The sequence below is a fragment of the Ailuropoda melanoleuca genome, chromosome 8, assembly GCF_002007445.2.
Source record: "Ailuropoda melanoleuca isolate Jingjing chromosome 8, ASM200744v2, whole genome shotgun sequence".
NCBI lineage: Eukaryota > Metazoa > Chordata > Mammalia > Carnivora > Ursidae > Ailuropoda > Ailuropoda melanoleuca.
Window position 1 is genome coordinate 124,696,953 of NC_048225.1, and position 25,603 is coordinate 124,722,555.

Here is a 25,603-nt window from a genome sequence, read left to right on the forward strand (position 1 = left end):
GTCAGGGCTTGCTCCAGGAATCTGAACAGTTGCCCTCGTCCAATTTAGTTTTGTTCCCAAGCCATTTGTTTTCATTTTGATTGAACATAAACAAACTGACCTCCAGTTACTCTCTGTTCGAAAAGCACTATTTGAGTGATTCTGGGACTTGTGGAAGGATAGAGCAGTCCTTCTCAAACTGTCTGTGGTAAAGGACCAGGCTTTTTGCTTTACAAATATCCAGTCCTTTGTACACTAAGATGTGTTCCTGTTGCCCGTGACAAGTGTGCAGTTCACACAGTATGCTTCCCACCACACAAGCTTCACCACACGTGAACTGACCAGACCTCTTTCAGCAGGATAAGTCCATGGATCAGGCACTTGGATATCACAGCCATGTCAAAATGCTAAAAGGTGTCTAAACACTTTCAGTTTCTAACTCATCATGTCTTAGACTAGTAAAAAAAATGTTCATGGACCAGCACGAGTCTTCGAACCACCTTGAGTAGCACTGCTGGGGCCCTCCCCGAGCTCCATAGCTCCATCATCCTCACTGATACATTTCCATACCTATTCTCTCTTACATGAGGATTGCCTCTAGTGAACATTTTTCTTTGGCAAGGTATGTCACTGTAAGGATATTTATACTATTTTTCTAGCCTTTTCTCTTGCTTAAAAATAACCATCACAGAGTTTAGGTTTACCCTGTATATGGAGGTTTTAGGCTGCTCTCAAACTATAAAGGAGATGCCCCTTTGTTCCAGAATTCTGTATGTTAGATAATAAATGTGTAGTTGTTTGGGTGGTTTCGTGAATTAAGAAACAAATTCATATAGAATTTGTGATAATGAGGGTATTTTCCTGGGAAGGGCCCCAAGAGATGCTTATGATACACTATTCAGATGGCTTTGGGGAACTTGGAAGAAACGATGGCCCACAGTAAATGAAGTTGAGATGATAGGCCATATGAGAAATGATCAAAAGGCTTAGAGGAAATGGGCATGCAAGAATGAATGTATATTACACTGGAAAACCCACCGGCTGACCGTGTTCCTCATGAAGGCCTGGGGACAACTTCTTTTGTAAAGGAGAGGTCACGGGTATCTTTGAGAAGTTTAGAAGTGGCTGTCTCTGTGGGTGGAGGCTGATGGAAGGGGATGTTTGAGAACTGGTTTCCCTTGTAGCAGTGAGGAGGATAGGATCCTGGCGTAGCAGAGGCTAAGTGGCAACACTTAACTCTCAGAAGCAGGGTGGGTGGATTTCCAAAAGGGCAGCGTGTTCAAAATGGAGATGGCTAAAGGAACGTGGGTGGTCCTAGGGACCATATAAATGGACAGCCAAGGAAGATATTGATTTATATTTAATTAAGAGAGATCAAGAATGATTGAACAGAGGAAGGAGATCAGTAACTTCAGTGAAAAGTCAAAATTCCTTGCCCATTTCCCAGGCCTGAGACAGTTCTCAGACTCAACCTGTCAATTGAAAGATCCATTTACTTAGTTAACTATATATTGGGGGAAGATGACGTAAATTTTTTAAGTTGGAAAAGAGGGATACTGGGTCTGAATTGACTCATACTCAGGGACCTAAAGCACCACCACAGCGCTTCCCTCCCTACGCCCCTTCCCCATTGCAGTAGGGAAATGTGGGGTGAGATGGAGGGCTTGCCCAAGTCTGTCTCACAGTGGGTCCAAAACCCCACTTTATGGTCATTTTTCCAGTCAAATGTATAATCAGGATGGACATATTTGGCAGTTGGCAGAAAGCCCCAATAGAAGCCCCTGAAACTGTACCCCCACTTCTGCCAAGATAGAAAATAAAAAATCATATTGCATCCTGGGGAAAATGGCAGTGAGTAGTTCACTGCTTAAAAAGGTAGAAGGATGCAAGGGTGTGGGTTTCCATCATCTCCTCCTTTAGTTTCACCTGTCTGGCTCTTGGAAAAACTGGATTGCCGTGGACTATAGCAAACTTAGGTAGGTTGCTCTCCCTGTTGCCGTGCTGTGTTGGGTGTGTTTTCTCTGCTAGAGAAAGTACCACAGCTTCCGTCATAGGTATATGATTATTAATGTGTACTGTCTGACCCTTTACAGAAACTTTGCTGACCCTGTGATCTAGTGAATATGTTTTTCGATACCCATCAAAAAGGAGTATCAGAAACAGTTTGCATTCTCAAGTGATGGGCATCGGTGTATATCACAGTCTTGATCTAGAGCTCTGTTAATTCTCCCCTATGTCACTGTGTAGTCCAAAGGGAGCTGGACATCCTACAAAATAACTGCTTTTATATGCTTTATTAAGCTTATGCTACTCAGGAAATAAGGATATGCTAATCAGACCTGATGAACAAGCAGGGTCAAGTATTTTGGATTCCTTGGTGAGACACCTACACTCCAGAGGGTGGAAGATAAATCCTGCAAAGCTACAGGGTCCTACCACATTGGTTAAGTGTTTAGGAGCCCTGCGATCTGGAGTATTCTGGGACATTCTCTGTAAAGTAAAGGATAAGTTATTGCATCTCGTATCCTTTACCACAAGAAAGAAGCACAGTGCCTTGGGAGGCCTCTTCCAGTTTTGGCACCATATTCTATACTTGGGAATGCGGGAAGGGCCTCTGCAGCAGATCCAGGCTATGATGCATGCAGCACTGCTGCATGGACCATATGGCCTGGAAAATTCCATGGTACTAGATGTATCTGTGGTAGGGAAAGATGATGTGTGGATTCTATGGCAATCTACAGCAGGAGAGTTCCAGCACAGATCTCTAGGGTTCTGGAGTAAGGTTATGCCATCTGCAGTAAAGAAAGTTACATCATTTGAAAAGTATCTCTTAGCATAGGATTAGGGCCTGACAGAGACTCAGTCAGTGCCTCACCACAAAATATCAAGTGACTATGTGACCAGTTTCCCATATAGCCAGCTGGTTATTGTGAGACCTGCCAAATCATAAGACAGAGTGGAGACAATAGCAATCCATCTTACAGTGGAGGTGGTACATTTGGGAAGAAGCCTAAACACACTTGGTAGGTACAAGTTGAAGTGAACAAGGGTCCCCAGATCGCCATATTACCTATATCTGTTGCACTGATAGCTTTGTCCTAGCTCATGCCTGGGGCAGTGTAAGAATTCCTGCAGCCGTTTGACAGGAGGGAAAATAATCCAGGTCTGGTTTGTGGATGAGTTGGTTTGGTATGTCCGGGCAAGCCAAGTATGGACTACTGCTCCTCTACATCGCCATGGAGAGTGGCCCTGAAAGTCAGTGATGAGGAGAAATGCTCAACCAGTAGGTCTTTAGGCAATGTAGCCGATCAATCACTTTGGAGGGAGAGAAGAGGCCTGAAGCAAGGATACACGTGAACTCAGTCAGTGGGCTGGTTGGTCAGGGGTCCAGAAGGTGCAAGATAGGAAAATGCGGGAGAAGGTCTGGTGAAGAGCATTTCGGGGTGGGGGGGGTCTGTGAGAGTGGGACTTGTTACAGTATTCACCAGAAAAGTGTTAACGAATAACCAAATGGACGGACAATTAGGTCAGGAGCCTAGTCAGGTCACCTAGCCTGGTGCTTGCACAGTGTGCTCATGAGTAGAAACACCTTGTTGGCAGAGATGGAGCTATTTATCCACCTGGTAGCATTGGACTCTTCCCTTACCGAAGGCTGACCTAGCTATTTTTAAATATCTAAGCGTCAGCTGCAAAGAGCCATGCTGATCCCCTAGTTCAGTACCGCTGCTCAAGAACAACTCGCCACCTGGTGGCAACAGTTCCATGTTGGAAAAGACACCAACAACTTACTCCGATCACATAGTTTAACTTTGCTTATCCTGCCGAAAGTGCCTTAGCTAGTACAACCATCCAAAGACTCAGAGATGTTTGATCTACTGGTATGGGGTCCTACATAATAATGCCTTGGAACAAGGGGCCCATTTAATGACAAAGCAGGTGCAGCAATGGGGACATGACAGTAGGGTATACTGTTCCTACCAAATACCTTTCCATCCAGAAGCTTCTGACCTGGTAGAGCATTGGAATGGCTTTTTGAAGGTGCATTGGTGGTGCCAGCAAGAATGAGGTGCTGCCCTTTACAGTATAAGCCTACATAACCATAATAGGGTGCTTTATCCTCAGCCCTTAGGTAGAATCCAAGGGCTCTGGGACCAAGGGGTGGAAATAGAAGTGACTCTATTCAGCATCACTCCCAGTGATCTACTTGAGGAATTTTACATCCCAACCCTGCAACTTTAAATTCTGTAGGTCTGGAGGTCCTGGTTTTGGCGGTGGGGTGGGGTGGGAGATCCTTCTATCAGGCACAACATAAGAATCTCACTAAACTTAAAGATATGCTGTCTTCTGGTCACTTTGAGCTCCTAATGCCAGCAGACTATCAAGCAAAGAAGTTACCACGTTGCCTGGGAGATAGGACTGCTGCTAACAGGGACACGGAGAGGAAAGTATGTGATGCACATATGATCCTTGAGATATCTCTTGGTCCTCCTATACTCAGTTTTTAACTATAAATGAGGAAATAAACAATTACATCCTAATAAGGGCATGATCTCTAGGGGCTCAGAACTCTCGGGTGAGAGTCTGGATCACTACTGGGTAAGCCTTCTAGACTAACAGGTGCTAGTCAATGGGGAAATGAATCTAGAATGGGTGCTAGAGAAGGAAGATAATATCATTTACAACTTAGGGAGTCCTCTTGTAAGTGTCCCCAGAAATTTTGATTAACCAGAATGCTGGAGAAACTGCTTGGATAGAGTAAACTTGTGTACAAAGCATGTGGATCTGAGCAGTGCTAGAAGTGGACTGTAGTAAGCATTATTGGTACCCTGTCCAATCCTCTTCACCAGGAAGTGTAAGTCTTGGGTGCCAATAGCTCACAGCTGCATCCTTTGAGAATTGCCCTCTGTGTCGACGGAGCCACTTCTGGAAATTCCTGGAAGGTTATTCCCTCCCAGGGACAGCATCACAGACAGTGGTATCATGTCAATTTTTGCAAAGAAGGCAGCTGGGATTCTGATAGAGATTGCATTATCAGTGATGACCTGTAATCAGTAATTGTGTTATCAGCAAATGATCCTTCCCCCTTTCCTCAGGGTGGGGCAAGTGTGCCATGTATGTGCCAAGAGTTCCTGGTGGAGGGTAAACTTAGGAACCCATATCTTTACCTAACTTTTCCCCATATCCTATCTTGCTTCCCTCACTCCATTACAGGTTTTACTTGGGAGTTCTTCCTCAACAAACTATTTGCACAGAATCCCTTTTTTGAGCTCTGCTTCCAGAGAATCCAGCCTAAGACAGAACAGTGGTATCAACTAAGAGATAAGAATAGGAGAAGTGTTGAGTTTGACAAAGTTAGAGCAAAGGTGAGTTCACTTTGGGAATGTTAAAGTTCCAATGGCTGGAAGAGAAGGGAAGATCCTCAACCTGATAAAGTGCATCTAAGAAAAAACTACAGCTGACAATACACTTAATGGTGAAAGTCTGGGTACTTTTCCCTTAAGATCAGGAACAATACAAGGATATCAGCTCTCACTACTTCTAGTCAACGTTGTGCTGGAGGTCCTGGCCAGGAAAGTTAGGCAAGAAAAAGAAATAAAAGGCGCTGAGATTGGAAAGGAAGAAATAAAGCCATATTTGCGGATGGCATGATCTTGTATATGAAATTCTAAGGACATAAGATCAATTTACAAAAATCCATTGTATTTCTATACGTTTGCAATGAATGATCCAAAAATGAAGTTAAGAAAACAATCCCATTCACAATAACATATAAAGAATACTTGGGGAAAAAAAGAGTACTGAGGAGCAAATTTAACAAAAGAAGTGCAAAACTATACTGTGAAAACTACAAAACATTGTTGAAAGAAGGGAGATCTAAATAAATGGAAAAGCATCTCATGTTCATGGAGCAGAATACTTAACATTATTAAGATGGCAGTACTCCCAAATGAGCTCAAGACTCAGTGCTGTCCCTATCAGAATCCCAGATGACTTCTTTGTGGAAATTGATTAGGTAAGTCTAAAAATCACATGAAATTGCAGTGGACTCATAATAAGAAAACAGTCCAGAAAAAGAAGAAGGACTCACACTTCCCAATTTTTTTTTTAAGATTTTATTTATTTATTTGACAGACAGCCAGCGAGAGAGGGAACACAAGCAGGGGGAGTGGGAGAGGAAGAAGCAGGCTTCCAGCGGAGGAGCCCGATGTGGGGCTCGATCCCAGAACGCCGGGATCACGCCCTGAGCCGAAGGCAGACGCTCAACGACTGCGCCACTCAGGCGCCCCTCACGCTTCCCAATTTCAAAACTTACTACAAAGCAATGGTAATCAACACAGAGTGCTTTTGGCACAAGGATAAACACAGATACCAATGGAATAGAATGAACTCACACATCTATAGTCAACTGAGTTTTGACAAGGGTGCCAAAACCATCCAGTGGGGGGAGAATAGTCTTTTCAATGGTGGCGCTGGGCCAACTGGACACATCCAAAAGAATGGGCTCAATCCTAACCTCACAGTATATAAAAAAAATTAAAATAGGTCAAAGACTTAAAAGTAGTAACTAAAACCGTAAAGCTCTTAGAAGAAAACGGGTAAAACTGTCATAACTTTGGGCTTATCTAGGGGATTCTTAAATATGGCACCAAAAGCATGAGCAACAACAACAACAAAAAGATCAGTTGGACTTAATCAAAACTAGAAAACTTTGCGCTTCAAAGGACACCATCAAAAATGAAGACCCACAGAATGGGAGAAAATATTTGTAAATCGTATACCTGATAAGGGACTTGTATCTAGAATATATATTCTTACAACTCAGTAAGTTATAAGAATGGGCAAAGGATCTGACATTTCTCCAAAGAAGACAAAAATGTCCAATAAACATGTGAAAGATGTTTGACATTGTTAGTCATTAGGGAAGTGCACACCAAAATCGTAGTGAGATACCACTTCCCATCCACTAGGATGGCTGGAAATAAAGCGTCAGATAATCAAATATTGGCCAGGATGGGGAGAAATTGGAATGCTCATACACTGCTTGTGTGAATGTGAAATGGTACAACTGCTTTGAGAAACAGTCTGTTAGTTTCTCAAATGATTAAGCAAAGAGTTAACCATGTGACCCAGAAATTCCACTCCTAGGTATATATCTGAGAAAAATGAAGTATGTGTCCATGCAGAAACTTGTGCATGAATTTTTATAGCAGCGTTATTCATAATAGTCTTCAGAAACAACTAAACTGTCTATCAGCAGATGAAGGGATACACAAGATGTGGTATATTCATACAATGGAACAATATTTGGTTATAAAAAGGAATAATACATGATACAACATGGATGAACTTTGAAGACATGCTAAGTGAAAGAAACCAATCACACACAAAAATGTGATTTCATTCATATGGAAGTCCAGAATAGGGAAATCCATAGATACAAAGTAGTTAATGGTTTCTTAGGGCTGGAGGAGGATGGGAAGATAGGGTGTAATAGCACAGGGTACTGGGTTTCTTTTTGCGATGATGAAAATGGTTGAAAACTGACTGTGGTGATGGTTGCACGTATCTGTGAATGTACTAAAAGCCATTCAATTGCACACTTTAAATGGGTGAATTGTATGTGAATTTCATTTCAATAAAGCGGTTTTTTAAAAAAAAATGCCGCTGGCTATCAGGTATGTAAGTCTAAAGCTTGAAGGAGAAGCTTGGATTGGCAGTAAAGGTTTTGGGATATGGATGGTAGTTTAAACTGTGAGAATGAATAACATCATTTTGGAAGAACATGTAGAATGAAGAGGAAGAGAAGCTCATGAAATAAATCGTCAAGAGAGATAAATAGAACTATGAAATACGTGTCACAGAAATCTGTGAGATTGAATATTTAGAAGGGGTAATGATCATCACAACCTCAAACGCAATAGGAAAGCCCAAAATAAGAAAGATTTGTTGGTAAGAGCAATGGTGTCCATCAAAGCATAGTAACCAGAGTTAAGCATAGAAACCAGATCACAGAGTGGGAGGTTTTTATTTCCATAGCTCCACTAAAATCACTCTTGTTGAGGTCTTAACCTCCATGTTTCCAAATCCAGTGGTCAATTTTTGTCTTAATCCCAAACTCTTTTTTTTTTTTTTAAAGATTTTGTATATTTCACAGAGAGGGAGTGAGGGAGAGAGCCCAAGCAGGGGGAGCAGCTTGCAAAGGGAGAGGGAGAAGCAGGCTCCCTGCTGAGCAGGGAGACCGATGCAGGGCTTGATCCCAGGACTCTGGGATTATGACCTGAGCAGAAGGCAGATGCTTAACCGACTGAGCGACCCGGGTGCCCCTTAACTTCAAACTCTTTTTTTTTTTTTTTTAAGATTTTATTTATTTATGTGACAGAGAGAGCCAGCGAGAGAGGGAACACAGCAGGGGGTGGGAGAGGAAGAAGCAGGCTCCCAGCGGAGGAACCTGATGTGGGGCTCGGTCCCTTAACGCCGGGATCACGCCCTGAGCCGAAGGCAGATGCTTAACGACTGCGCTACCCATGTGCCCCTTAACTTCAAACTCTTAAACAAGAATGACTGTTGATAGTATCCTTCTTGAAACATTTAAGAAATTTGTTTTATAAGACGCCATACCCTCTTGGGTTTTAAATCATATTTCCTGGTTGCCCCTTCTAAATAAATTTTGCTGGATTTTTTTTTTTTTCGCCCTGACCTTTACTAGTTGGAGCTCCTTAGCATTAGAGAACCCAGCCTATATATATACACTGCTTCTTTTTTCTTCCACATGAAGTAAGCACTCCCCACTCCATGGTTATATACACCGTTTATAGCTTAATGACTCCCCAGTTTATACCACCAATTGTCTTCTCCTGTGAGCCTCAGATTCATATTTCAATTGTTTACTCAGCTCCATTTGGAAATCTAATAGGCACCTCCAGTTTAACATGTCTAAAATAGAACTGGACATTTTTCCAAAAAAAAAAAAACAAAACAAAAAAACAACCCTCCTCCTGCTCCCCCCCCTCCCCGCCTGGAGTTCTACCTCAGCAAATGGCATTACTATTTATCCTGTCGCTCAAGTCAAAAAACCTGAGATAGCTTGACTCTTTATCTTGCACTCCATACTCAATCTATTAGCAAATCCCCTCTGCCACCTTCAAAGTATGTCCTGAATCCAACCACTTCCTACCACGTCCACTGCAACACTGGTCTTGCAGATCTTTTGCAATAGCTTCATAACTGGTCTTTCAGCTTCTATTTTGCCTCCCTGCAGGCAGTTTTCAAAGAAGCAACCAGAGTAAATCTCTCCACTTATAAATCAGATCATGTCACTTTTTTACTCAGAACCTCCATGGCTTTCTAGCACTCTTTGCAGATAAAATCCAAAGCCCTCTCCTTGGTCTATAAATCTGGGAGTGATCTGGCTCCCCTCATGTTTCTCCAGACTAATTTCCTATCAGCTCTTTTGCCACACTGGCTTCCCTGCTGTTCTTTGGATACACCAAGCACACTCAAGCTTCAGCTCTTTTTACCTTATTGTTCCCTCCTTCTGGGAGGTTCTTTCCCCTGTGTGTATGGCTCACTCTCTCACTTCAAATCTTTATTCAGATGTCACCTCAGCAGAGGGCCTTCCCTGAACCCCCTCTGTAAAAGAGCACACCTACTCAGGTAAACCCTGCTTTATTTTCCACTAGCCTTCATAACGTTAATATTATAGTCTGTGTGACCCTGCCTTCCCCTTACACTCCCAACGCCTGCACTGAGAAAAAAGTTGTGTGAATGCAGGAATCCTTGTGTGTTTTTGTTTGCTTGTTTGTTTTTTTACTGCATCAGCCCCAGAACCTAGAACAGGGCCTTACACGCTATAGGAAATCGACAGATGTTGACAGAGTGAATAAAAGAACGGATGAATGGTAAGGCATCAGATAGCTACTTAGTGCTCTGGTCCTCTTCTAGATGTTGGGGTTACAAAGACAAGAAAGATATAGTTCCTGCCATTATAGAGCTCATATTCTAGTAGTATACTTAGATTACAGTTACATAATTATATGTTAAATGTTCACAGGTAAAAAATGTTAGGAAAAAACAATGCAGAGTGAGAGGACAGAGGAGGATGGTGGTGTAGGATATTATTTTAGTTGGAATAGTCAAGAGCTGCCTCTCAGAAGAAGTAGGATTTCAGTAGCGATCTGGGTGGAGAGAGCAAGTTTAGTAAAGATCTGGTAGATGAGTATTCCAAGAAGAGGGAACAAATTCAGAAGCCCTAAGAGTGTATCATGCTTTGGCTGGATTTAAGAGTAGAGAAGGCCAATGAGGTTAGAGCAGAAGTAGGCAGTATGGGAGGAGAGGAAATCAGAGAAACAGGTGCCACAACATGTAAGGCTCTCTTTGGAAGCCATTGTGATCACTTTTTTTTTTTTTTAATTGTGCGATGGGGAAGATTTGGGGTAATAATATGACCTGACTTATATTTTAAAAGGTCACACTGGCTGCCTTCTGTTTAACTGGCAGGTAAATAGTGGAAGTAGACAAACTAGCTAGGAGTCCATTGCAACAGTATAAGTAATATATAATGGCATAATAGGATGGAAGCGATAGAGGAGGTGAAAGGGGTCAGATGCTTGCACCCTGGCCTGGTCAAAAATCCCCGCGCCTGGCAGCCACCTTTCCAGACTTCTGCAAGCTTCCTTTAGGTGTTGGGACGAAGCAGAGCTCACAGCAGCAAGCCCATTCTGAGGACCCCACAGCACACCACCCCCATCGGAGAAACAGTCTCTGGAATAGCTCGGCTGCACCTTAAGCTTCCGGAATCCCTTCTTTTCATTTGAAAATGGAGGAATGGAAGCTCTCGGGGGGGAAGCAGGTCTCGAAGGTGTAGAAACCACTGAAAAAAACAAGGTCCTTAAAGGAAATGGGGGTTTTCAGAGGAAACCCGGCGACAACCGCCTGTTCCCAGTATTCAAAAGCAAGGCAAAAATGGAGAACGGCCAGGAGGTTGCCCGCCAACCCGCCAGAAATGAAGTTTATTTCCACTACACCACCACAACTCTGGGAGGCCCCCAACTCGCGTTTGTTTTGATAGCGCGAGGGAAGCGAGCCCCTCGAAACACACCGCGAAAACAACCTCGCCTCCCGGGAGTGCGCACGCGCCCCTCCCTCTGTTTTCCGTTGGCCCTAAGCCCCGCCCCTTCTGCGTCCTCCGAGGAGGGTTGGGAGCGGAGAGCTCGCGCGACCACTCTTCCCTCAGTCTCCTCCAGCACCTCGTCGCAAACGGGGCCGGAAAGCGTGGCGGCGCAGGCGCAAGCGCCGAGAGCGGAGGCGGTGGTGGTGGCGGCCGCTGGCCAGTGTAAGATGGCGGCGGCGTTGGTGGCGGCAGTGGACGGGGCGGCTGGGCCTGGAACAGTCGGAGCAGCCGCTGGCAGAAGGATGACCCAAGACGGGAAGCGGGCTGCTGAGCCTCGCCGGCTCCCGTGCTTGTAACTGCCCCAGTCGGACACCCTCCCCCCCTTGACCTAACCGGTCCGTGTCTCGTTCCGGCTTGGCCTGACCCCCTCGCCCCTGGCCCGCTCCCCGTCAGGATAGGTTGGATTCCTTTCCCAGGCACCCGGGGCTCAGGTCTTTTCCTGGCCCTGGCCCTGGCCCTGGCCCGAGTCTCCGCCGGGAGGACTGGCTGCCCTTGCCTCAGGTCAGCCCTGGGGTTGCCCCCAAGAGCCTGCCCCGCAGTCCGTAGGGACGTCTTTGCTACTGGGGTGATCCGTTTGTGTGCGCGTTTTTATCCCTTAGACTGGGGGAAGCGGTCGCCCTGCGTCTCCCCGTCACCTCGGGGCCACCGCGCAGTGTGCCCCCTCCCCCATCCCGAGTTCTCGGGCCCAGCACCTTGTACGGAAGGCCGAGGTCCAAGTCAGTTGTTGCCGTCTGCTCTTGTTCCCTTTGTAATACAATTCTCGCAGCTAACTTCCCCTCACCCCCAGATCTTCCAGGGCACCGCAGAACCGTACCATTTGCTCCCTGTTAGTTGGAAAGCATCTGGTGGCTTGAATTTCTGACTCATATGATTGTTGCTGGAGTCTCTGTAAACAAACCGGCACTAGCGCTATCACATTCTCTCCGGGATTTCCCCCCTGCTCTGTGGGTTCTTGTTGAGAGGTTTGGTTATGGGTTAGCGTTGGAAAGATTCAGGTTTTCCTTTTAAATGACTTTTACGTTTTAGCGGAGCCGGGAGATTACTTGCCTGGTCCATTTTGTTTCTGTAACTGTGTGGGTTATTTGTTCAGTAGTTAGAGTTACTCTGGTTTTAAACCGTTCTGAGGAGGTCTAAAAAGATTCTGAAATGTATTCATAATTTTTAAAATTATGTTTGGTAGAGATACCTTTGCCATTTAAACTTTAACTTTTCTCAGCCCTTCAGTGAATCAACAGACCTATTTTCTCAGGAGCTCAGCCTGGCCCTACTTCAGTGATAAAGAAGGAAAGGTGAGTAGGAGTTGAAGGCATTTAAATTCCTGAGTCCAAGACAGACCCTATCTTGATGCTCAAGTGCTGACCACTAAAGTCATAAAATTCCTACCACAGTATCCCAGAGTTGGGGTATTGTTCTTGGCTGTGTTCCAGCTCCGGTTAAATTACTTTGACACGTTTTATTGGCTGTGAGCGTCTTGACTTTCTGTCCTAAACTATTGCTGTATATCTTCAGATAACTCCAATTAAGCCCAGAAGTGAATGTGTCTCCCTCTTCCTTTATTCATTTGCCTTGTGTGTTGCCTTTGTGGCGATCATGTTTCTTACATTGTTAAACGCTGGGAATTTGTTTGCCTGAGTTCTCTTCAGCCTCTTGTCAAATCAAGTCTCTTCCCTTCTCCAGGCTTTGGACTGTTGTTCCTGTTTAGAGGAGAATCCAGCTGCTTGTCACTAAAGGCTGGGAAGTGATGCTGCCATCAGTTGGTGTCTGAGTTCAGTCCACCTTGGAATTCCAACTTTTCAGGACATAGTAGTAAATTTGGGGTTAAAAAAAATAAAAATATTGGCTGCTCTTTTATAGCTGGTCTGAAGAGTTTTTGGTGAGCAGGGGAATCATTCTGTGCATTTAGCACGGGCCAGGGCCAAAGTGGGAGTCCGAACATACTTATAAATACTTGTAAGACTCTGAGGTTTCTTAGCAGAGAATGTGCTGTGGTTGATGTCTGTGGGATGTGACAGACGAGCTGAGTGGCTCTGGAAGGTAGGCCTGGCTGATTCTTAGTACCTTTATGATATGTAGTAGGTAAAGGTTGAGTGTGACAGTGGTAAGTTTTGTTCCACATGGTGTCCTGATTAGAAAGTGAACTGGACTAAGATTATTTTTGGTGGCATGTATGTGTATCAGTAAGATATAAAGAGATAATACAGCCTTGAGAGCTGGACAGCCCTGAGTTTAAATACTAAGATTTATTGGCCATGTGACCTTGGGCAAGCTACTTAAACTCTGACTCTTAATTTCCACATCTCTAAAAGTGGGATAATGCCTGGGGTCATTGTTAGAATTGTACGAGGGAACCCATATAAAGCTGTTAAATGCCTAACATATGATAGAAACTGAAAAAAAAAAAATTAACACGTTGTTGCTATGGCTTCGAGTAAGGTATGCATTGGTCTACACTTCTTTGCATTTTGCTTTCGAACATGTTTTCCTTTTTTACTTTTTTTTCTTTAAATTACTTTTAACTGGTCAGCTTACTTGTACGCCTTGTGGGTACACACCTAGAGTTATCTTCTGAACATGATTGAGGTCCGTGTTGTGGGGGTTCGAGGTCAGAGAACAGGGGAGATATTAGAGGTCAGTCTGTGTATATCTCTATATGCATTCTTAGACTAAACATCAGTATATGTCCTTAGTTCAATGCTTCCTTCCTCCTGGTCTCTGTTAGCACACCTGATCAGCGTTGAGACAAGGATTGTAATTCCTTCCCTTGCTGCTTTGGTGGTGTTCACCGCCTCTGCTCCAGCTACCCGTTATGATTTTTCCTTTTTGCCTTGAAGATAATACATTTTTTTCCAAGCTATTGGGCTCGGCGGTAATCCTCATCAATAGATTATCCGAGAACTAGGCCATGAAAAGGTCTCCTTGTTCTTGGAAGTGAGTCTGGGCTCGGGAGCAGGGAGTGCAGAGCATTTTATTTCATCTCCCCAGCTGGACCATCTTAACAATATGATGGCAAAGATGCAGGTTTTTAACCTTCTCTTGTTGGGTTTTCTTCTACATCTTTTTGGGGAAGGTAAGGGCACATAAAAATTAAAAGTGTTGATAATATTGCAATGAAATCACCTATTCATTCAGGCCAGTGATCAACTTTCATTACCACCATCCAGGGTCTACATTCTCCCTATTGAAAAGTAGACTTTTGGATGGAGGGTTTTGAGGTGGGCTGAGACTGCATTTTTATTATTTGTGTTTTTATGAGATCTGAAGATCTGTGTTGGGTGTGGAGCGAGGTTGGGAGGAGAAAAGGACATATGTTGAAAGAGGCATAACTTTGTTCCTTATTACTCTGTGTGCTGAGTAAGAATCCCTCCTCCCGCAGGGGTATCACATTCTGAGCTCCAGCTGACATCTTTGTGTACAGTGAACCAGTATTCTTAGTCTCTGGACCACAACTGCAGAATTCTTACTTTGCTGAAGATATTTTATATTTCAGAGTGTTGCATAAGAATCGTCTCATGTTATTGGGAAGTATTTCCTAGTATGGCTGAAGTGGGAGGCTAGGTTTGCTTGTGACCTTAATTCCCACCACCAGCCTGACAGGGCATTTTTATACAGCGTTCCGTGGAATGTATAGGAAACAGTACCAGTGCTGTGATCCTTAGTATTGACTAGGATCAACCTAAGACTGAAGCTTGTCTTGAGAGAGAGCTAAAAGAAAGCGGCCTTTTTGTTGCCAGTTTAAAACAATACTGACATTTCAAGAGCAAAAGGACTCTAGGAGAAGACATTCTGCAGACGTGCACCCTGTTGTGGGAGACTGAGACCTTCAGACTTTCATGCTCTCTGTCCTGTGTTCTAGCAGGTGAGTTACAGGCTTTTAAAATCATGAAGTGACTAATTAAGCTTTGTTTTCGGGAGGTAGATTTGTTTCTGGATTGTTTCTCCTGTAGAAAAGTTATTCTAAACATGTCTAGGAATGGTCCAGATTATAAAAGAGTTATCCAAACAGAGCTTTTTATTGCATAACGTTGGTGTTTAAGTTAGTTTTTAAGATTGAATTAGCTTTTTCTTTTTTAAAAAAGCAAATGATCAGTAAGCCAAGATAATCTACTTACTGTCACCGAATCTGGAACCTAGGGAACTAACTGAAAGAATTGAATCAGCAACAGACGTGGAGGTGGTGACATGTGTATGTTAATGTCAGAGCCAGATGCCAGTGATTTTAGCTTAGCTTTGCAGTAATATTGAAAACTTTTCGTCTTAATGTTTTTGTGAATACAATCAAGAAACTTTGTCACTGTTAAGATTGGTCAGAAATTCTTGTTTACTTGATTCAGTTATTTTCTTGGAGAAGAAAGTCCTTGAAAGGTCTTTGAAAGTTAGTGTGTAATGAATTTTGTGACTCGGTCACACTCCTTTATAGCAGGCTTTTATCTCTGTCTCCATAGGACATAGTTTCTGGGCCAGAAGCCCACTTTCTCAAGTACTTGCCTTAACCTCTGGAATGTGTATGCTAAAGATAAATTAATGAACTGAGCCTGCTCTGAGTTTGCAGATAGGGCATGGGGAGTGATTCATATGACAAAGATGGCATCTTATTCCTGAAATGTAGTATGGCTAATGGATTGGCTTATTACAAACAGTTTTAGTATCACATCTGAGAGGTTGGGTATTTGCTCTTGTCCTCTGATGATGCTGTTTAACGAGGTCTTTCGAAGTTCTAATGCGAAGCAGGCATGCTTCCCTCTCATGTCCTTGCATTGTTGTTGTTCTTGGTTTTTCTTAGCCACCTGGCTATCTGTAGGCTTTACCTCTGGCGGTAGCCAGGAGGCTGTATTCCTCTGGTGTACTGTAAGCCTTGCCACATTATCAGACATGTTTCTAACGTTATTTAGGACCCAGTGTTAGACTCTCTCCTCTCACCTAGTGCATGTGGGAGGGCACTTCTTGGTGTCTCTAGCCTTTCTGTTTTATTGTCTTATTGTCAGCTGTGTCTTTGGAGTGTCACACTTCGTGTCCTGTGTCCTTTCCAGTGATGAAAGCACAGTTTGAAATGTGAGTAAAAACTGGTAATGGGGGCTGGATTCTGATGTAAATCATTTCATTGTGGAAACACAGTGGAGTTTCCTTAGAAATGACTTTTCCTTAGAATCATTTAAATTGAGGTAAATGGGCTTAAATATGGTCATAAAAAGTTCCTTAGCTGTATTGCTGCAGACAGCACTTAAGAGTTAGAATGCATTCCCAACATACTCTGAAATACCATTACTAGAATTAAAGCCAATAAACTGTAAACACAGGGCATTTGGTATTACTAACAGGGAGAGAAGGCATATATCCCAAGGAGGAATGAAGTTCCTTGTTCATAGTATAGTTAATGCAGGAATTCCTTGTTTTCTTCATCATCTGTGAGGATTGCTTTGAAGTTCTCATCGTGGCTATCCAGTGAACCTTCCAGAGGGAGAAGAACTGAAAGAGTGGGAGGCTTATATTTTGGGCACCTGGGTATATTGCTTTACTGTAGTTCTTAGAGCGCGAATGTGCTCAAGAGACACTGACAGAGCTCTTTGATTCTTTAAAAGGCCGGTCAGAGCAGGGAAGCAGATTTTATAGACTTGCAACTATGGCCCCGTTTGTGTACGGTGTTTGGAGGATTGTTGCTGAGTGGTGAAGCCCAGGCTTCTCTAGGAAAGTGCAGTCTGGAAGCAAAAATGAGAAACTAGAAAAATAATATACATCCCTACCATGTCCAGACAGGCTCTTTGCAAAAATGTTGTCTCTAATTCTCTAAATCAGCTCCTGCAGGGTAATGGTATTGTCCCATTTTATGGAAGGCGAAACAGACTGAAGTGTAGAATCAGAATTCAAACCCAGGTCTGACTGGCACCAAGAATCCTTTTTTATTATAGCATGTGCTGTCTCTAGAAACGTGGGCTCCTCAGTGCCAACTGATGAAAGAAATGAGCTGAAAGGAAGAGTTCAGTACTTCTTATAAAAGCATATGTAAAGTATAAAAGGTCTGTCCACATGACAGTATGAATAAAGACATTTCTGAATTGTATAAACATGGGTCTCAGGTTGTGATTAATTGGTAGGCCAATGAGTTTTTTTTTTTTTTAAGATTTTATTTATTTATTCAACAGAGATAGAGACAGCCAGCGAGAGAGGGAACACAAGCAGGGGGAGTGGGAGAGGAAGAAGCAGGCTCATAGCGGAGGAGCCTGATGTGGGGCTCGATCCCACAACGCCGGGATCACGCCCTGAGCCGAAGGCAGACGCTTAACCGCTGTGCCACCCAGGCGCCCCGAGTTTTTTAAGAATATAACTTTAATGGATGTTAACTACACTGAAGGAGATAACTGGATCCTTTTTTGATCCTTGAAGAGGGAGAAAATGGCATTGTGCCTTCACATCAGAGGTAACTCCACAGAACCCTGTTCTGACTCTCAGAGCCCTTTCTCAGTCTGCCTCTTTCTGTATCTCTGAAGCTTTTGAAACGTGGACGGTCCCCACCTTCTTGAAACCTTTTTATCTCTTGATTTACAAGACCTTTGACACTCATTCCTTCTGCTCTCCTGCGCATTTTTTGGTCTCCCTCTTATTTCTTTTGCTAAGGGTGGGTGTTCCCCAAGATTCTTTCCTTGGACTCTCTCACCTTTCTTAGTTTCTTAAATTTTTGTTTCTTCAGTGAGGTATAACTTATAAAGGGGTTGATTTTGAAGCTTCTCTGTACAGTAGTTCCCAAGTCTGTATCCCTGACCCTAATTTCTCAAATTGCAGACCTACCTTTGTTTTCCGCTACCTTACTGACATGTCAACTTGGATTTTAAACATAATCAAAGTCAAATTCATCTCTTCTCCCACACATGCCAGCTTCTCATTTTTGAGATTGATCTCCCCTGGACACCCAGACTCCAACTTGTCTTTTTGAGTTTTGGGGCTTCGTAACTACGGATGAACCAGGTACGGATGAACCTCGGCAGCGTCCTCACACCCATTCTGTTCTCCTTTCCTCTGCCAGCAGCCTCAGACAGGCGCTCAGCGCTTTTTACCTCCGTGACTGTGGAAGCTTTTAAACTTGTTTCTCCTTCCTTTTCTGTCCGTTTCAGTCTCATCTTACTATCCTTGACAAAGGGATTTTCCTGATGCCCGCACGCACGCACGCAGGCACCTTCTTAACTAATCAGCTGCACCCCACCACTTAGCCCAAACAGACCTGGACATACCAGGTTTTTCATCTTCCATGTATTTTCCCATCCTTGTCCTCCTGGTCTTTCTTGGCTTTACCCACGGAAAGCCTATCCTCCCTTCAAAGCCGAGTTTATCTTTTTTTCTTAAATGATACTGATGCTTGTGTCCCTTATATCATAGCTGTATACTCATTTTTGCTAATTGATGACTGGCTACGGAAGGGGTTAGGACTGCCTTGTCTGTACTTGTAGCTCCTGTGTTGCCTTGTAGGTTGTTGCTTTACTAACTTGCCTGTGTGTGGATGGGCCACTGGGTGGTGCCAGAGGCCTGGAATTCGGGTAAGCAAGGGCCGCTGGAGTGCTGCGCAGTTAGGTTGCCGTGTGCTGTCAAATCTTCTGCGCGACACGAATAGAGAGTAATTTTCCTGATCCAGAAACACTTATAGTTTCTTGCTGCTGCTCTGTCCAGTACCAGAGGAGGTAGTGTAGTGTGTTCCCCTCCTCTTAGTACTTAGTAGAGAGTGGCCCAGAACTAAAGGCCTCCCCCCTCCCTGTAAACATGTTATATATAGTATGAGTTCCAGTTTCCTTGGGGTTATCCTTTGATTTTCAGCGCCTGGGGTTCTCTGATTAATAAACACCATACTGTTGGAGTGTGGCTAGCGGTGGGAGTCAGGAAAGTTGGCTGAAGACGTGTTTATTGTGAAGTACAGAAAAGGTGAGGAGAATGAATTTAAAATGAGCCATTTCAGCTTGAAAACCACAACTGGGGATGGGGAAAGTAGGACCAGTCAGTTCCAGGTGGACCACAGAGCCCAGGGCAGAAAGGCAAATTTGTCCTGTGGATGGAGATAGGCCCTGAACAGCTGTCCTGTTATGGGTGTGTTTTGGGATGTCTGTCCTTCTAAGAGGAGCCAGACACTGCGTGACTCACAGATATCTGTCCTACTAATAATTGAAGTATTTTCTCCTACCATTTCTCAGTGTCAGAGGAGATTCTAAAACTTTGTCTACTTTAAATATGGGTGTTGATGTAGGAGAGCTGGGCACTTGAGTTGCAGAGGGAGGTGCGCCAAACCAGACTGCTGGGCTTATGTAAGTCATGGGGACTCACGGGGTGGGGTGAGCTCGGGTCTTAGTAAAAGGGACCAGGGATGGTAATGTGTGTAGTTGTTGATGCTCCCGTGGGGCCTGAGGTGAGGAAGAATTATCACACCCGTTTTCGTATTCCCTAGACTCCAAAGGAGTTAAAATGAAATGCAATGTGAGAGAAATTTTAAAAATAAAATCAAAAAGCGTTTAGTATACAAATCAACAATACAACCACAGAACTATTCTTTTTTTTTTTTTTTTTTAAGATTTTATTTATTTATTCGACAGAGATACAGACAGAGCGAGAGAGGGAACACAAGGCAGGGGGAGTGGGAGAGGAAGAAGCAGGCTCATAGCAGAAGAGCCTGATGTGGGGCTCGATCCCATAACGTCGAGATCACGCCCTGAGCCGAAGGCAGACGCCCAACCGCTGTGCCACCCAGGCGCCCCACCACAGAACTATTCTGAACTACTTTAAGCTCCTGGTACTTTTAGTTGTCACCAAGACAGTGGGGTTGGAGTCTTTTTATAAGTTTAAGATTCATCTTGGCCTTTCATGGTGTTACTGGTAAATCACAGTGGCGTCAGTCGAAGCCAAACTCCTCCTGTACTTTCTTTTTTAAACAAGAAGTGATGTTTTGCTCTCATTTACTGTGGCATATTGACTGCTTTAGCTAACTTCTGTTAATAATCACAACGTTGAGAACTTAGTATTTTTAATTATATTCTGATTATTCTTATTATTTTTTAAGTAGGCTCCACGCCTTGCATGGTGGAGCCTAGCACAGGGCTTGAACTGCGATCCTGAAATCAAGAGCCGAGTGCAGACTGAGAGGTGGATGCCCCACCAGTTGAGCCACCCAGGCACCCTGGCCCCAAGAATTTAATATTTTTAATTTTAATTCTTGGGCTTTGTCCGTCATTTAATGCTTTGCCTGACTTCTTCCTCCCACATCCCTTCTCTTATTCCCGTTTTATCGGCCACATTTCTTGAGGTATCATTTACGTACATGTAAAATTTACACCTTTTCTTGGTGACTCATTCTGTGGATTCTGATAAACACATAGTCACATGACACCACCACGGTCGAGGCATAGAACGTTTCCATCACTTCCAGAAGGTTTCTCATGCCTGTTCGTGGTCAGTTCTCTTCTCCCACCCCCAGCCACCACTGTTCTGCGTGGCTGGCTGTCCATATAGTTTGTTTTTGTTTTTTTTTTTTTTTAGCTGTCCCATGAATGGAATCATGATGTAGCTGTTGGAGTCTTGCTTCTTTGACTTAGCTTGACATATTTGCCATCCATCCACATTGCTGTGTGTGTTGGTAATTCATTCCTTTTTATTGCTCAGTAGTATTCCGTTGTGTGGATGGACCACAACTTATGTATCAACGATCACCTGGGTGAAGAACATTTGATAGTTCCCAGTTTTTGGTGAATCTAAATAAAGCCACTAAAGAAAACATTCATCTGTAGGTTCCTGGGTGAACATATATTTTCATTTTTCTTGAGTACATACCTTAGTGGGATTCCTGGGTTGTATAGTCAGTTTGTGTTTGACTTTATAAAAAACCGCCAAACTGTTTTCCAAAGTGACTGCCATTTTGCATTTCTACCGGCGGCGTGTGGGACTTCAGTTGCTCCCTTCCTTGTTAGCACTTGATAAAGGAAGCTTTCATTATTATTATTTTAATAAATTTTAGCCGTTCTAATAGGAGTATAGAGGTTTATTGTAGTTTCAATTTGTATTTCCCTAATGACTGATAACATTGAGCATCTTTTCAGGTGATTGTTCTTTAGCTGTGAGAGGTAGATTTTGGCTGCTGCCCTCCATGAAATCTGCCTCCTGAAGATATTTCTTCTAGTCCATAGCTTGTCTTTTCATTTTCTTAGTAGTGTCTCTTGAAGAATAAATTTTTATTTTGATATGTCTAGTTACTTAATTTTTTCTTTCACAGTTTATGGGGTTTTTTGGTTTTTTTGTTTTTGAGTCCTTGTCTTAAGAAATATTTGTCTAACCTGTGTCACAAGCATTATCTTCTTTGTTTTCTTCTGGAAGTTATATTGTTTGAGCTTTTTATTTAGGTCTGTGATCCATTTTGAGTTAGTTTTTGTGTATTGTACAGCTTATGAATCAAGTTTTTTTGTGTTCTTTTTTTTTCTTGACTTTTTCTTGTCTTTTTTTTTTTGCATTTGATGTCCTGTTCTGGTGTATGTGGTGTATTGAACAAGAGATGTTTGGTACCTCTTCCACAAAGTACTTTAATACACTGTATTAACTGCCCCTGTGCTTGGTTTTTAGTTAATAATTTGTCATATATTTGGTTAAAAATTTAAAGCCTTTTTATTAACACAAGAGAAATTTAGGTCACTGGAATTTCTTGGGTAGAAATTAAAATGACAACTGGTTCTTTTTTCCCCATCCCCCAATAGTTTACTCTTTAACCTTCAGTTTGGCAGGGGTTATGGTTATTTTTAGAGTGTAGGCAGTAGAGCTAATCTAATTAAACTCCCCCAGCTACCTGGGACAGTGAGCTCATCAGCTCTTCCAGGCTCAGATTGGTTTGCTCTGGACTGGATTTTACATGGAAATCGATCAAGGTAAAAGCAATGGGTTTGTTGGGAATGTAGTGCTTTAAAGAATGGAGAAGGTAATTTATGTTCGGGTCAAGTGTGATCCCTAACTTCTGATTGTAAAATAAGGTTATATTCTTTGGTGATGAAAGATTCTGGAGTGGCTCCTGTACTTGGGACCAAGGGCCGTCATGGCATCTTGCCTGTTTTAATTTGGATACTTTAATTCCGGCCCCAGAGTTGAGATGGTTTTTAATTTCTTCATTCTGATAGAAATGTATACGATAAGAATAACAGGTCATTTCCAAAGTGATTGTATTTTATTGTCATCATTTCTTGGATTTTTAAAAAAGTGGTCCTCCAAAGGGAGAAAGTGTGCACCCCAGGGGGTATTGAAGATGGTCCAGTGATGTATAGAAAAAGAATGTTGGAATTTTTTTCTAGAAAAATTAAACTTAGTATTTCATGTGACTTGATTAGATGTGTGATGTACATGCACACATGTCGAGGATTCATGGTAAAACTTGTCACTGATAGGAGTTCGTGATCTGTTTTGAGATCACTGCTCCAGATCACCCTGCCGCAGAACTCCTGACGTACAGTTCTACTTACTGTTACCACCTCTTGAATCACTAACACTATTTTACAAAAAAAAGAAAATGAAGTCTAGAGAAGGTTAAGTAGCTCATCCATGGTCAGACAGGATGCTAATGGCTTAGCTGATACTACAACCCTGGACTAATTTTCTTTTCTTTTCTTTTTTTTTTTTTTTTAAAGATTTTATTTATTTATTTGACAGAGATAGAGACCGCCAACGAGAGAGGGAACACAAGCAGGGGGAGTGGGAGAGGAAGAAGCAGGCTTTTATAGCAGAGGAGCCTGATGTGGGGCTCGATCCCGGAACGCTGGGATCACACCCTGAGCTGAAGGCAGACGCTTAACGACTACGCCACCCAGGCGCCCCTACCCTGGACTAATTTTCAATCTAGAACTAATTTTGCTAAACTCTGTGGCCCATAAAATGTGACCTTTATTTATTTATTTATTTTTAAGATTTTATTTATTTATTTATTTGACAGAGAGAGAGACAGCCAGGGAGAGAGGGAACACAAGCAGGGGGAGTGGGAGAGGAAGAAGCAGGCTCATAGCGGAGGAGCCTGATGTGGGGCTCGATCCCAGAACGCCGGGATCACGCCCTGAGCCGAAGGCAGACGCTTAACGACTGCGCCACCCAGGCACCCCAAAATGGGACCTTTAGAAGCTGTCTGCCTACCAGCTCAGTGATTAACAGAGTTGGCATGAGCATTCACATGGTTGTCCCTGTTTCTGAATTTAGCAATACATTCTGTCAACTTTCTTTCTCAAAAAGATCTCTTTTTGTAAGAACCTTAAACCATTTTCCCCAAAGACAAGCCCTGCAACCTCTCAGGATGGGTTGAACCATTTGGCTCTGCGTTTCCCGCCTCTCAGGGCTAAGAGCTCTGGCTCCTCCCAGTCACGGGGGTGGGAGAGCAAATGGGTTTTCTAGTGCCTTATGTGTCTGTAGCTCAGGCAGTCTGGGCTTCTGTAGGAATTGATGCAATTCAGTTTTGAGAAAGGGTCTGTGGAGCCACTTTCTTCTTTGGAAGGTGATCATGGTGGGGTGGACAGTATGGTATGGTTGAGAGTTTTGCTTCTGGAGGTGAGAAAACATCAGATCTCTTCTCAGTTGACCAGAGCGTGTGCTTATGACCTAAGTTTTTAATCTTACAAAGCAGTGCACTTGTTTTCCCCACCTTGCAGGACTTTTGCGGTTAATGTAATTAACTTAAACCCTAGGTGGGGAAGAAGATATGCCGAGATGCTCAAGAGTAGAAACAGGGACTACCAACAGGAAAAAGCCAGTGCCGTGTGAAGAATGCCGTGCAAAAACACCTCCTCGGAGTAGGAGGAGGAAAACAGGCTGCTCTGCAAACCGCTCTTCACTGGTGTTTTTGATGTGGCTTCACAAATCTGTGCTTTGTTGGCATTGTCTCCCAGCACCCTTCCAGGTCCTTCCTCGGACTCAGCCTGGGTCCTGCCCGTGCGTTTTGTCTACCCCCCCCAACCCCTGCCCCACCCCGGCCTATGGAGCAAGCTTTGGGCAGCTGTCTCTTGGCCAGGGATGGTTTTTGAAGCAACTTGGATTTCTGTAGAGGAGAGTAGGGGGTCAGGATAAGGATGGGGCTGCTTCTGGGATAATTGTTAGGGGAATGAAAGGGCTGTTGAAAGATTAGAAGCCAGTGTGCCTGGGTACGAGGACTGGAGTCATAATCATACTTTGTCTTTGACCAGTGCCTTTTGTCCAGGCACTGAAAGGGCTTAACAAAATTCTGGTCTGAATAATATTATTCTTTGCTCTTTGGAATTTGCTCGAGGTGGGAGTGAGGCCCTGTAAAAATAATGAATGTGTTACAGTGGTATGAAAGGAAAAAAGCTAGGTACCCCGATTCCCAGATAGGGCTTTGCCAAACAGACAAATCTGGTGAAAGTTGGTGGAATTAGGTGAAATAACATCTGCCACTTTTGAAATGGACTGAGATGGTTTAATGGAAATGTGGCCCTTTTCTTCCCCAGCTGTGGACTTGGAGGCTTAGTTGCAAGAGGAAAAAAGACACCTTATAGGTTCTTTCTTGGGGGGAGAGTGCTCCTGAATTCTAATTTGGCTCTGCTTCTTATAATCCTTAGTATCTGTGCCTGTAAGTTCGAAACTTGGCATCTGTGTGAACATACAGCCCAAGCTCTCACCCCCGTAGCATGGTCTTTTCTGTCTCTGTTGATTTGTGTGTAAGGTGATATGCAGAGTCTAACCCACCTCTTCGTGTTACGAAGACGTGTCTTTCATAGAATTTATGGATGACACATATGACTAAATTTACAACAGAAGATTCTTGTCTAGAGGGCAAGGCTGAAGCTAGCTTTTTGTGTTAGGGCTCTCTGCTTGTAGTACCTGTCACTGGGTATATGCCTGCTGGTGCAGGTTTGATCTCCGTTCCTTCTTTCCCGTCTCAGAAATCACTGCCAGCTAGTCAGGTAAAGAGATGGCAGTTGACTTCCCAAAGATATGTTCCTTCATGAAATTTAGACATGGGGGAGGGGGATCCAGTATGATTTCAGCAGCTGAGAAGCTCTGTTGAGGACATGCTAAAAACTTTTTTTTTTAAAGTAGTCTCTACACCCATCATGAGGCTTGAACTTACAACCCTGAGAGCAAGAGTCTCCTGCTCCACTGACTTGAGTCAAGCACCCCTCAAAAAATCATTTTTATGAAACTGACAAAGGCTGTGCATGGTTAAATGTCCTGTCACTTTTATCTTCTCTCTCAGATTATTTCCTAATTGTTTCATTTTCTTCCTCTCCTGAATGCAGGCTGGCCACAGTAAGCATCATTCAAGATGTCCAGCAAAGGGAGCAGCGCAGATGGCAAAACAGACTTAGCCAATGGTAAGGGGCCACCTGAGGTTCTCCTCCTCCCCCAAAGAAAGTAGAAACCTGGATTTTAGTGGAGGGAAGGAAATCTTTCCTGTGTTGTTTTATGTGTAGGAACTACACAGGAGACACCCTGGACTATCTGGTACTTTTGTTC

The 25,603-nt window shown here is 43.4% G+C and overlaps 1 protein-coding gene across 7 annotated transcripts in view; it reads left to right on the top strand.

The window, feature by feature from the left end:
- The first annotated feature begins 11,156 nt into the window (after positions 1 to 11,156).
- The window catches only part of DCAF8 (DDB1 and CUL4 associated factor 8), a 41,966-nt gene continuing 27,519 nt past the window's right edge, over positions 11,157 to 25,603 (top strand). The window contains exons 1-3 of one of the 7 annotated variants that reach the window (XM_034667297.1): positions 11,157 to 11,311; positions 12,366 to 12,438; positions 25,387 to 25,461. In XM_034667297.1, coding sequence (XP_034523188.1) covers positions 25,413 to 25,461 — 49 coding nt within the window. In that variant the 5' untranslated portion in view covers positions 11,157 to 11,311; positions 12,366 to 12,438; positions 25,387 to 25,412. Of the gene's footprint in view, positions 11,651 to 12,365; positions 12,439 to 14,910; positions 15,006 to 25,386; positions 25,462 to 25,603 lie in introns of those variants that run through there. The other 6 variants (XR_004627421.1, XM_019809193.2, XM_011236302.3 and 3 more) reach the window with 6 other exon arrangements.